At 46.9% G+C, this 14,077-nt stretch overlaps 1 protein-coding gene across 3 annotated transcripts in view; it reads right to left on the bottom strand.

Annotated features, from left to right (window-relative positions):
- LOC124303056 (protein jim lovell) overlaps positions 1 to 14,077 on the bottom strand; it is a 121,561-nt gene that overhangs the window by 69,837 nt on the left and 37,647 nt on the right. For 2 of the 3 annotated variants that reach the window (XM_046759809.1, XM_046759799.1), the window contains exon 2: positions 10,775 to 10,894. The exons of the other annotated variant lie outside the window; for it this stretch is intronic. In XM_046759809.1, coding sequence (XP_046615765.1) covers positions 10,775 to 10,817 — 43 coding nt within the window. In that variant the 5' untranslated portion in view covers positions 10,818 to 10,894. The remainder of the gene's footprint in view (positions 1 to 10,774; positions 10,895 to 14,077) is intronic. 3 annotated transcript variants of the gene reach the window in all.

The raw sequence follows: 14,077 nt of genomic DNA, 5'->3' as shown, positions 1-14,077 counted from the left end.
GTGATCTTCATTTTCGTGAAGAAAACATGAGCTATTCCTTATACGATACGCATATCTATATCTGATCGTGATTGTCATTCGATGTAAGCTCGCGTAACGATGACGCATTTCTTGCCAATGTCAAGCCATCGGCGCAAGTTAGACAACGTACAAGTTTTTACCTATTTAAACTTTTTCCACCCGCTCGGTTCGATGACGAGAATCTTTACCGTATATAATAATAAAAATATTAATTGATGATTTAACGCGTAAGGCTCGTTCTCCGCATCCTGCAAGACGGTTTTATACACGTCGTGGTTTTACGAGTACTACACGTAAAGATCTGCAAGACACAAGAAGGGTACAGGAAAACTTGACCATTGTGAGAAAAGGAGAGTAAAAAAAATGGGAAGGCAAGGCAAGGCAAGGCAAGGCGAAGAACGTGCAGGGAGGAGCTGGATCACGAGGAGAGGTATCGGTGCGCAAAACAGCTCAGTTACAAGATTTAAGTGTGAAACGTGTTGCGCGGCGGAGTATAAGCGATACACCCATACAGCCGCGTGCCTACGCGGGTGAAGTATACACGTTCTCCAAACAAAGATGATTCCGCGTCTCTCTGGTTCGAGGAACAATGGGAGGCTGTGGTCCGCGAGCAGAACGCCAGGAACCTTGGGCAAACGCAGGCCAGGGTGGGGATCCAAGGGGCTGAGGTGTTCTAGTCATGGTTTCTGCGGAGGAGGCATGCGGCCGCTTCCGCTAGAGCTAATCCAGAGCTCACGACCGACTCGCTGCCGGGATCCCGAGCAACTCCGGACGTTCAGCGATGATCATTGATCGTCCGAAGGATCGTGGTTCCGATCTCCGCTCGTTATTTTCGAGCGCTGCACATCCATGGCTCTATAATCGTTCGCCGCGCGGAGGGCAAAAACCGAGGCGAAGCTCGCGGGAAGAAAACGCCGCCTGCGAGAAGTTGAATTGTTATGACATAATTAGGGCCGAAACGCCCAGGGACGTTCATTCATTCTTAATTCCCCTCTGCCAACACCGACGCCTAGGCCGCTCCGCTTAAAGGCCGCCGCGTTCATTCACTCGTTTTACATTTTCTGGGAAGAGACGGACCAGATTCGCGCCGATCGCTCTGGTTATCATCCCGCGCCTGACCGTCGGCCAGGCGTCGAAGCGAAATTACCGGAAACGCGCGTACGCGGCTTAGTTCCGAAGAAACTTTACGCCCTTTAAACGAGTTCACCGTGCCCTCGCGAAAAGGGGAAAGGAAGTTTCTAATCCCATGCACCAAGTTTTCTGGCGCCTTTGAATTTCACTCTCCGCATTCCAAATTGCTCGACGAATATCGGGGCGAAGATACGGAAGGTGCGGATGTTTGTCGTACGGTCGACTACGAGGCATGGAAGAATGGCCGAAATCTTCGCATTTGCATCATGCCGAATGACTGCGTGAGAAATAAATTGCTTTGACGATGTATCGTGCAAGTGTGTGACAAACTCGAAGCAATATGGCGGGTTTTCAAAAGGCTTGAGGAGCTTATTTAGATACGTAAACTTTGCACACACCGAACTCTCTTAATGAGCCGACTTCTGCGGGCCGTTGCCTGCGCAAGTAAATGGAAACAATAGGCATTAATCCTCACCATTCAACCTGGCAAAATACAACTTTTGCATTGTAAAAAATACGAGTGAGTATAACTTTGTCTCTTCTATAGAGACGAACGTTCATTCCATATACCAAAGAGATATCCTTCCTCAAAAGCGGTATTTCTAGGTAATCAAACACCCTTTTTGTTCGTGAGGATCAGTGTTGTAGGACTCGGACCCAGCGTCCAATTAATTCTCAACGCATCCTTCTTGTCGCAATCCCCGTCCGTATAACCTTCCATCGACAAGCTCAACGGTAAGGAATAAAAAGAAGAAGAAAAAGAAAAAGTAAAAGAAACGAATCGCCGAACTTGCACTTGACAATTGGCGAGTGAGTATCCGTGCACTCCTCCGTGATGCACTTGTGTAGCGACCTTTATACCGCTCTAATCGGTCAGCCGGGTGTGTCCGATGGCTGTTCGCGTCAGTGACCGCGACGTCGGAAGATAAACGGACGGATGAGCGAGCCGAAGGAGGCCGGTGGTCTCGGTGGCGACGATGCCGGGTTGCGGAAGGCGGGGGGGAGGGGAGGGAGGCAGAGAGACATTTTGAAAGAGATCGAACCCATAAGCGGACAATCATTGTTAGCGGGTTTTTCGCTGGTCATCGCTCGCGCGGTTCCTGTGTTCTCCCTCGTCCGATCGAGTATCATCATCCGATGCACGCACACGCGCGCACACGCGAGTCTCGGTCCCCGAAGCGACACGTCTACAGGTGGGCCCCTCGCTGCAAGCACGTGAGGCCCATGCATGCGCCGCGGAACCGGGCGCTGCCTCGCTCCGGTGGGTTGCTTGGATGGGGCGGGGGGCGAAGAGAGGGGCAACAGGGGGCCTTGTGCAGCCGTGTAGAGCGCCGTGTAGCCGAACACGATTGTACACGACAAATCGAATCGGGTCCAGCCCCGCCTGCGGAGAGAAGAACTCGCAGCGAGGAGATCGAACGAGCCTGCAACACATGCCGATGGGGCCCCGATGAGTCCCCCACCCCGCGCCAACTTATTAGCCAGATATAAATATAGACCGCTTTGTTACCGTCTTTATCGCTATAATTCGTTTAATACGAACTACAAATGATGACCGGGCCCTTCCTGCGCCCTGAGTCATGCTTCATAGGTGCCCGATCCACCCCGGTCCCCCCCCCCCCCCCCGCGCGCACGCTTTCGTAACGAGTCGGTGCCCCCCCTCGGATATATATCGTGTATACCTGCATACCTGTACGCACGCATACGCATTGTATGCACGTAAGAAATATTACGAGAACGGGATAGAATTCATCTCCCGTGGAGTTTACGCCGCCGTTGCTCTTACTACCTGTATTGCTAATTGTTTGCCTCTCGATAATGGACTGACGTGTGCACCGCGACTTGTAAACTCCGTCTGTACTACAACGCTACCTACTTTCAGTCGCGCGATTTCCACTATGAAAAATTGCAAAAAATTCAGTCGCAACGCGTCGTGCACTCCGTGCAAGGACAGTTTTCTTTTTATTTTAGTGTATTAGGTATATGTGTATATATTGTATGTATATGGTGTATAGGTATAGCGCCGCTGAGGTTTCTATGCCGATTAAATTGTGCCCTCGTGATATTATACATTGAAAAAGAGAAATCCACCCGAATTTTCCACTTCAATAGAGATATTTTCCGACGTAATTGTACAATAAATTGCATACTTGACGGTATTTATTTTCAACCCGTTGGTCCGCGATATATTTCTACGATACTCGATATATTTTTCATATTGCTATTATTGTTTAATAACATCATTTTTTCTCTTAGCTAAAAAACAATATTACACTTGAAGGAGAGAAAAAAAACCAATACGCAACAATGAAACGGAACCTGTGAACGGGACGCCAGCTGTACACAAACGTCACGCATCCTTTCGTTGAGAAAGAAAAAGAAATATGAATTAACTCGATAAGGTGTAACTGCACGGTGATCAGAGAAAAACGGGGATAACGCAGCGAGGCGACGAGTGGATTTAAAACGAGCAAGCAATAAAAAAATAAAGATGTAATATATTCCGTTAATAAGGGTCGCCCGAGCTGCCGGAGACGCTCCGCGCTAACGATTTCACGCCGATCGAGAATCTCTTCTGGCAGGTGTTTCCACCCGTTGGCCGGCGGTTGGTCGAAGATGCCACCAGCGGCCTTCGGTCGAGTCAGGTGCACCGCGAGATCGGCAGATGATCGGCAACCGATCGATTCGGGGTTGTCTGCGATCACGGGGGGTAATCTCCGATGCGTTAAATTAAGATTCGAGCTGCAGGCCCAGCTGACTCGGGCAATTCTCTTCGGAGCTGACAATGAGACGCGGACCGAGAAGACGGACGCGGCGAGATCGCTTCGAGAGTTTTGGATTTGGCCGATGAATTTTTACCGCTCGTCCACGCCGCGGTTTCGTTGTAGACTACGTAGAATTTTTATACCGATTATCGGACTGCATCGAGCGTGCGTGAGAGAAGTGTGAAAAACGGCAAGTCCGCGATTGCATCGAGAGTTGCGAATCATCGCGATCGACGACTTCTGTCCACCGTGCGAATCAGAGTGTAAAGTTACACTTCGAAGACGCGGTCATCGCTTCGCCGATCATGTGGTCAATCGATTCGCTCGATTTTAGATTGCTAAAAATTCGTCAAGTATATCCATCCGCTCACCGTTTACGTAGTCTGTAATGTTGCCTATGATGACATGATTTTTTTTTTTTCTCATCTATCATGAATGCGATTTTTCGTAACAAAATCATAATCGTGCAGCGTAATTGCAGATTGTATCGAACCAGCGGCATGAGTTCAAAGTTTTTTGTAATTTTTTTTTTTTTACTCTCCCTCTTCAGAGTTGCCGACGTAAACAACTTCGAACACTCGACATCTCGTGGTTTTTTATCCCTATTCGAAGATATGTATAAACAATCCGCAAAACAAAAGTAAGTAATTCGGATTTCAAACAGGTTAGAACCAGCTTTCAGAAGCTTATAAAATTCAATAAAATTTCCCCTGTTTTCGTAGGAAGTATTTCAGGAAAGAGATTTCGATGTGCAGCGAATGAATTGAGTTATGTGGACTAATGAATAAATATAAAAAAAAATTCTATATCAACTTATCTGGTGCGAATTTTCATGCAGGGTGAAAATAAGGTGAAATCGGACGATAAAATTACTGTAATATTGCCGAAAGAGAATAACGCCGAGATGTGTCCAACGGATAGCTGATCCCAGATTCCCTCTTATTTCCATCCCAGTGCACAGCCGGACGAATAGTGAACGGAGGTTATTTTTCACCCGATCGCGAAATGCACACCCCCTTGAGATTAGTAACTTCCCGATGGCGTATACCCATCGTTAGAATAGAATTAACTTAATTCCAGGGAGTAATAGGGTCAAATGTTACCCAGTTAACGAATCGAAGTTTCTCCCGCGAAGTAAAACTTTCGAACAACCCTACAGTTTGAATCCAGCTGCTTGATTCGGAATGAGAATACGAAGACATTGACTGAGTCACGTTTCAATAGGTGAAAATACATCGACCGTTGTCGTGGTTTTAGTCGGCTGGTGGGAAAAAGAATTTTACCTATCGCGACGTGTCCGAGCTTTGGTGAAGAATTGCGGTCGGAAATAATTATCGTGTACCGAGTGTAAAGGCCAGAGTAAAAATACGTATCCAAGATTGTTGCAAAGCCAAAGAAGAAAAAGAAGAAGAAGAAGAAGAAGAAGAAGAAGTAGAAGAAGAGTTTCTCGTCTCCGGCAACCCTTTCCTTACTTAAATCGAAATAAGGGTTGAGATTCTTGAGTCCCCGGTGGCGGCATTTCAACCCCTGGAGCCGAGCTCCCACCTCTCTCCGCGTATCTCTCCCGCACTTTATCTCTCTTTCTCCTTCTCTTTCTCTTTCTCTTTCTCTTTCTCTTTCTCTTTCTCTCCTACTCCCTCTCCCTCTCGTCGCCTCTCCATACCCCTTGCCGCAGCATCTCGCTTGCTCCGGTAACGAGAGGAGAAACACCCTCGCTACTTTTAATCGACCCGCGCTTTCTTCTGCTCATACATACCTAGCCTGCGCCCCTACCCCACCTCCCCCTCTTTCCTGCCGCCCCCGCCCCCGCCCCCGCCCCTCATCAGCCTCTCCCCGTTACCCCCCTTCGCACCCCGAGAACTTGACTCGACGTATATAAGTAAGGGCGTTGTCTTCGGTTCGCGAGCTTTCGTTACATTAAATTTAAAATAGGCAGTCGAATGGAAGGCGGCTGTGACTGCGATGCCGAGGGCAGAGCAGAGCTGAAAGAGAGTGAGAGGAAAAAATTGGAGGGAGAAGATAGCCGAGAAAGGGAACCTCGGCTGTTGTATTCGGAAGGGAAATGGCCCTGCGCTGCATAAGTGATGAAGAAAACAAGAAACGAAATCAAGTTGGAGTACATAGAGTTTTATCACCGGGTCAATGGCTCGTGAGTCCGAAATCGGTGAACGGGTAATAACTACCTCGGTATATCACTCATTGTCAGATCAGACGGTCAAAAGTTGTAATTACTCGGAGTAATAATTATATTATTCGAGTTGAGATACAGGGACTGAACGAACCAACGGCGAAACAATACCCGCGTGCATGTATAAGTTCTATGATCCGCTGCTCTGCACCAGACGAGGACAATCGATCCATTTATACATACTTCGAGTTACTCCCCCGCTATATAGTCAATTTGCATTCCATTTCAAGTTTTATTTGAAAATAAATAACTCCTTGACATTCCCAATTTCTCTACGAAGGTTTTTAGCCGACCCTTTCCGGAGCTAAAGATATCTTCCTTTTTATCAATAATTTCTGTGTTAATGGGAACGAGATAATAAGGACTCTGTACCTTCTCCGACATATTTTCGGGTATACTTCAAGAAGCTATAATTTCGTCTCAGGAATCGCTGCTAATTATATAGTTGCAATTTCGGTTTTTTTAAAAATAATAATTTGGATAATTACTTTCATCGATTGTCATTTTAAACCAATGCTAGAATCTCGAATCCTTAATCCAAAGTTATCGCTCTGAGTTTCGATCAATTTCCTGGGCAGCTGTCAAAAAGTATAATGCCTTCACTCTATGCAAGGGTCAAAATGTATGATATTCGAAAGCTAAGAATCTGTTACACAAAATTTTCAAGCATAGAAAATTAAAACGTATAAATGTCAAAGCATACGGAAGATCAAAACATAGATTGTGTTAACAATAAATAAGAATATGTAGCAAGCCAAGGCCACATACAGAAATAAGAATCGTCAGTAGCCGTATCTAGGTTAAAAATTACATCACATCGATTTTCAAAATTCAAGCATTGACCCTCCAGGCGCAAAACATCCGTGAAGGACATCTTCCAACTCTTTCGCGCGTGGTCAGAATTGCGAGTGAAAGAACCGCGTTTTAGGGCCGTCAAAGAGGCTTACGCATCCTTATAAGTCGTTAATTACCAGTTCAGAGGCACCGGAGGATCGCCTTCCCATTTCCTTGCCCATGATTACTACGAACGGAGCTGATGACCGCCGCGCCATGCGCCGGGGCATGCAGGGGCTGCAGGTACGAGCGATTGCCGCGAATAGACAAAAAGATTCAGTAGGTACTTCGGCCGCGGTCTCGAGTTCCGCAGGTTTGGACGTAAACGGCGCTCCGCGGAGCCGGGATCGTGAGCGCCACGGGGCGGAGGGCATCAGGCCCCGGAGAACGCGTGTGTGGTTTATGGCCGATTACCGCGGCGCGGGGCCCGCTGCCCGCAATCCCCCGAACCCTGCATGAACACACACGTGATTGCCTACGCACTCTCGGGCTGCAGGGAGGCGATCCGTGCCTTCGCTCTTCGCCGTGCTCCAAATAGGCGCGCTGGGTCCGAGAAGACCTTTCACTTCTTCCTAGGTATACGGAAAGAACCGCCGGTTCCCACAACCGGAACATCAAAGTTTGCTGGCCCGACTTTTCCACACAGATCTATTTTTTCGCAACTACTTTACGCGCGCATCGCTTTCAAATTCAGTCAGAGTAACTCGATCGAGCTTGGTTTTGATTATCTCCACTGGATAATTTTTGCAGCTGTCGGTTCGTGCGTCACATCCTCGAAAAATATTCGCAACTTACATTTTCCTTGGAATTTTATTTGCATTCCGTTGCCCTTAGGAAATTAAAGGCACTCTCAACGCTGTGTACAAACCACATATAGCAATGTGAGATTGAACATTCGAAATAGAAACTTCCTAAAAAATGTCCCATACTGTATATCACTTGCTGAACAATTACCGCGTTTCTTCCTATCCGTGAATAATGCTGAACCGAAATCTTGCGAACAAAAGTAAGAGACGACCGAGCTGAAAAAGACTGGACTGATTAGCGCCGAGTTCGATATTCGATAAAGCTTCCAGAGTCTATAAATCTCCGATACATCGTACAGGTTTCTCTCACGGTCCTGTGACCCCCGAGTTTAAGATGCTAACGGGCGATCATGCATATATGCCTACGGTACATATAGGAAAGATATAAAAATCAGTATACATACATACATACAGGATCGTGTTCGACTTTCGGTTTTTCGAAAGTCCGAATAGAGATGCCGCGGACCAATGCGATGAATATACACAACCGTTTCTTTCCGAGCACCGCCCTGCAAGATTAATCAAACTCGACGCGGGGGGAATAACTCCTGCCTACCTGCAGGAGGAGGAGGAAGAAGAAGAAGAACAACACCAACAACAACAACAGCAGCAGCGAGCTGCGAGCTATCGCGGGGCCAGATGGAGAATATAAAAATTGCAATTGGCCCAACCGAGAATCCGAGCCGAGTGATTACACCTCGAGGATGCGGCTCGCATCGGGAGAAGAAGCGGATCGCGTGGCGGCTCGGCGTCGAGAATCAGCGGGGATACAGATTGCTCCAGATTGCCCCACGTGTCCACGGGCAGAACTCGCATGACGCGTCTGACTGACCTTTGGCACCGGTTCCCGAGCTCCGCGAGCTCGGCTCGGTATTTTCCCCCCCTCCCCGCCAACGCGGAGTCCTTTATTTCACACGCTTGACGATTCCCGAGTGATCGGAGGTATCGAAGCGCCGACACATCCGGCCCGAGGAGCGCGAGGTATTACGGACCGCTTCCGGTGACGCATGGCTGTATAGCCTTTGGCGATAGCCGAAGTACGAGAGCTGTTTTCTTCGCGCTGAGTTTGACGAGCGCATCGCTTGCATGCACACTGGCTAAACGGCCGATGCAACTACCGATGAAAAACGTTGCAAGAAAAAACGTCGAAAATTTCTTCTTACATCCGATCGGACGTGTGCCGGTGTGGGAACCGCCGGACGTGTGGGAACCGGAGAAGAAGTTATACACGTCCGATGATCCGCGGCGCCCCAGGTGGGCTCACGCGTTCCAGTCCCGCTCGAAGATCGGAGAAAAAATCTTAGGAAGAGAAGCCTGCCGCGTGTACACGCTGCGGGAACAATGCCGAGGTGCTGCTGCTGGCTCACTCTCGATATGTCGTTCGGTCCGTGCCGTCGTGGAAGAGGCAGGATGCCCCGTGATCCGAGGGATCATCCGCGGGTGAGCATGCACCGCGGGTAGGCGGGTCGGAAAAAGAAACTGCAGCGCGAGTATTCAGCATCGACAATTGCGATGGCTCTCCGAGCTGCGCGCAATTTTCCACCCGCAGCAAAAAGATTTCCTGTTTCATTCCACGTAGAGCGAGAAAAGCGCGAGCGCGGTGTATGGAAAGGATTCGTATCTTTGCGGCCGTCGCGTCGGCGTTATTCGTATCGTCGCCGTACGCGTACGAGAGTGAGCGTTGTCAAAAGAGGGATAGAATAGAGCGTTCGTTGTTAAAAATTATTGTGAATTTATCACACGTTTATTGTACGAACGAGTTGTCAATGTATGAAATCAGGCTGCAAATTTACAAATCAGCTTCGGCAGCGTAAATTCCTGTGTATTTGTCTTAAATTTACAAAGAAAATTTTTTATTGAACCATTTGGAGGACAAACACAAAATCGTGATTCGAATTTTCTAAATTGTGTGGTAAATTTATTGTGTTTGTAAATTACATAAACAGTAAACGTATGGTGAATTCCCCGTTACGTATCCGAATGAAACTTCCAATTGCAGTGTAGAAAGTTCCATGCAGAAATTCTTAACAGTGTTGTTATATGCCCGATTCATCGCAGCACTACCCTTATAATTTAAAAGACCCTACATCGAATGTATATTCAAATTCATTTCTGCAGCTTTTCCGACTTGTACTTTGAAAATATACTTTATTCAGCTTTTCCCCGTAAAATACTGTTACTTTGACTCAGGGGCGTTTAAATTACGATGGCAGAGCATGCGTCGGAATTGAGAAACGCCAACCGCTGGCGGCGCGGCGTTAAATACGCGTTATGACAGCGGCTTGTCAAGTTGTCAACGCTAATTGCGTGTCGGTACAACTTCATTTGCCAGTTTCGTTTGTTCGACCGCGCGTGTGTATCGAGTGAGAGGGCCTCACCTGGACCCAAAGCCCGAGGGGCCCGAACTATTTCGCGTCCTCGTTCGGGCGAGGACTTTGCGCAGCTAGGATGACAGTTTCGAGAAAAAATAGCCCCCCGTTCGTTCTTGACTGTAATGACGATGAGAGCCGGGTAGGTGACGACGTTATGATTGCGGTGAAAAGTTTTCGAGACGTGTAGGTAGAATATAATATGTACGAGGTGTAAACACGACGTTGTGCGCTGCGGTTATGCCAAACGACAACATTATTAGTATTAAATCCGAGAAGCAATCTGTCTTTCACGATTCACGGCGTGATATTAATCTTTACTTAATTTTAAATCCTATTCGTATACCCGCAGGCCATGCCGCCGGCAATTACAAAACTTCGCATTACATCAATCCATTTCGTAAAAGTGTATCCCCGACCCGCCCACTGCAATACCCAACATCCCTTCCGGAATCTGCAGGGAACCGCTAGAAACGGTGGAAAGAAAAAATTCGGATGACGTACTTGTACCTATTTTTCTTCTCCCGAGTTTTCAAAATTCTGTAATACGTAAACTTTTCGTAGTCATGCGTGAAACAATTTCCACGCCGCGTGTAGGCGCGTTAAAATGCGAATCGCAAATTATTTTGCAATTCGATAATAATGTATAACAATACTTACGGCTCGTCGCGTCGTCATCTCTGCTCTGCTCCGTCAAACTCATTGTACAAATCGCATGGTCCGTTTTAGATCCAGAAGTTCGGTTTATCCACCACCACGAGTTTCCGGTTTTTTGTGATCCTGAAATCATATTTTCACGGCCATTATCAACCTCGTTATAATTTTTGACATTCCACCTCTGAAATTTTTATAAATCGCATAAGCCTTTTGATTTCAGCTGACGGTCAGCTGACATCCACCCCGCCCTGTTGGTTCCGCGGAGCTGAACTCTCCGGCGCCAATTCAACCGGAAACACTGGTCGGTAGGTGAGGGATTCGATCGTGTGACCGAAGGAGTGAATTGAGACTTATCGAAATTTGCAAAAACATGCTGCACGGTCATTTCGAGCAAAGTACGAAAAAAATTACAGAGAAAACTCATAACCAGTCGACCGATTACTGTACACAACCCGTCCATCAATTAGTAGGCAAAATAAGGCAACTTGCTGCATCCTTCCACTGTGCTTGTTTAAATACTCATTTTGAGGCAATCAGAGCGTGCAACAATGTGCCGATAGTCCTAACTTCACCGGTAAACTTTGTTCTCGCTCCAGCGTTTACACTGCGAGAATAAACGATTTATTTACACTTAATGAAATCACGTAGGTAGGTACGTGATTATCAATTTGTTTCAGACCGACAAGCTTTTATTTGTTACAGGTAAAACGTATGTCGCGTGGAAACATATGCGTGAGAACTGATAACTCGACTAGAGCCAAAACTTACCATAACGCGAGTATAAGTTTTTCCAGCAAATCGGAATTTTTCCATTATCTATAGTCTGCGCACTTTTTGAACAGCCTCGACATCTTCGTTGATCATACGGTTGCGAAATATCATCCTATACCAAATATCAAGCCCAAGCTTGTGAGATTTGATTCTTTTCAAATCATCAACGGTAAAATCTGACATTCACACAATTCGCGGCCGAGATTAAACTATAACTCTCGCATTTCCTACCCACCAACAAAAAATTGCTTAAAAAAAAAAATTTTGGATCAACCCAATCGAACGTTTCGACTTTTCTCAGAGGACGAAAGAAGAAGGTCGCGCAGAGACTCGACCAATGGTCACGTGACGATGCCGGACGGGGGTGTTGCGAAAAAAGCAAAGGGATCCCCGGCGACGGCGCGCGTCGCGCGTTGAAGTCTCCGTCGCGACGTCGGCTCCGGGTTGCTCTGGAAGTGTGCAGTGAGGCAGCGAAGGAAGTAAGTAAGGAACGGTCGTCGGTCGGACAGACGGCCCCCCGAGAGAGCCGTTGACCCCCGTCGCACAAGGCAGGCACCGCGTACGATATACACAAGCATGGCATCCACGTACCATACCTGTTACAGAACAGATAGATCGGGAGCGATTAAGAAATCCGTGACGGCCATTGTGTTTGCCCGGACCTCGGTGCTCCGGCCGACGGAGGCAGAGGCGAAGAGGCCTGACGGTGTGGGAGAGCGTCGCTGGGCCTCACCTTCATCCTCCGTACGCGTACCTTGTACCTACGTACCTACGTACCTACGTACGTATTAACGCCGGAGGAGGAGGAGGAGGAGGAGGAGGAGGAGGCAAGGAAGGCAGCAGCATCAGAGGCGAGGGGCCTTGCGCCCGAGGTCGTGCCCTGCCCTCCTCGCCCTCGACGATAATCGCCTCTCCTCGACTCTCGGCCTCTCCTTTCTCTCTCTCACTCTTTCTCTCTTTTCATCTCCCTCGTGTGTGCTCTACAGCGTTGCTCTGGTATCTCGAGCGAGGCCCGCCTCCGCCTCCTCTTAAATTAAACTCTCGTGGACTACAATCATCACAATCATCTTCGCGGAATTCTATCCCACATAATACATCCGACCCACGTTCTCTGCGCTAGGTGGGGGACAGCCTGAATCTCTATTTGCGGTCGAAAGTAGGATGAATTGATTTCCACACGATCAATGTGACCCCGGGTTCGACCCTCGAACCAGCTACGTCGCTACAATTTTCGACGAGAGAAATTCATCGGGCGTAATTCTTACCTACTTTGGGATAATTTTAGAATCCACTCCCCCATTCCTCCCTTAACCTCCCTCCCTCCCTCCACCACGTCATGCCATACTCTCCCCGCCACTGCGATGCACTCGCGTGCCAGGACTATTCGTCTCTTTGGTGGATGAAATATTTTATACCTTTTGTATCGTATACCTTTATACACGTTACGTTGCAAGAGTATTCAAATCGGACCATGGATAAGACAATTTTTTATCCGAATCGAAATCAAACCCTTGTCGTGATTTTTACTCCTTGTTATACCTATTATATATCCGCTGTGATCGCAAAATGTATACAAACGAAACCATTCTAAGCACGGTTTTATACCTATGCTCACAGAATGATAATTGGGTGCGTTACACCTTTACATATACACATACATGCAGAGATAAAAATTTAGTAGATGTTGAAATCCGACGCTTAACCCACAATTTAGACAAACGTATTCTTACGTAGGTTCTCTGTGAATATGTTCATGCTACACACACCCTGGTATTAAGAGTTCAATTTCCATAAGAGGTAAAGAAATTATGTCGAAGAGTAGGTATAATTAGGCAATTTCAGAATCCACTTTGTTTTCTCGAGTAACAAAGTCTCATATTGGTTTGCGAAATAAAATATTTTATTCTTAGACCTCGTAATATGTATCTTCAATTGCTCCAATTAGAGAACACACATACAACTTCTTACGTGGATGGGAAAGTTTACCGACCGTGAGCGGTGTCAGTGAAGGTTTACTGGGCATTCGGAAAGTCTCCGTAACTCCTTTCTGGTTATCGAAAATTCAGAGTTTTGTTGTGAAAATTTTTCAATTTTCATCGGACAATTCGTTTTTACGATTTTCCTCCGTTTGCCGAACAATGAAGGATTTCTTTTCCGAAGAATTAAACATGTTGAAAATAGCTAATACGCCACAGGTTACGATCAATTTGCGATTCAGGGACGATGCCAAGTCGCGTGACTGAAAAATTGCAGTGGAACTCTACTCGATTCTGGTTGACCAAACAAACTGAAATTTTGAATGACCTTTATCCGAGAAATATTCCCGTGCAGATTGTGTGACAGGGGACTGCAAGATTTAAACAATTTCAACCGATTTCAGGCAATTCCAATTTCGAAGGTTTTCAGTGATTTTAAACAACTTTCACCGTGATTTAAAACGATTTTAAGCACTTTCGGACGATCTCCGGTCGAAAATTAAGATATTTGTACTAAAGCTTCGAACGATTTGAAGCAATTTTTAGGTCGATTTCTTGG

This window comes from Neodiprion virginianus, chromosome 1 (genome assembly GCF_021901495.1).
Source record: "Neodiprion virginianus isolate iyNeoVirg1 chromosome 1, iyNeoVirg1.1, whole genome shotgun sequence".
Taxonomy (NCBI): Eukaryota; Metazoa; Arthropoda; class Insecta; order Hymenoptera; family Diprionidae; genus Neodiprion; species Neodiprion virginianus.
Note: the sequence above shows the minus strand (reverse complement) of the source record. Positions and strands in the feature narration are given on the sequence as shown.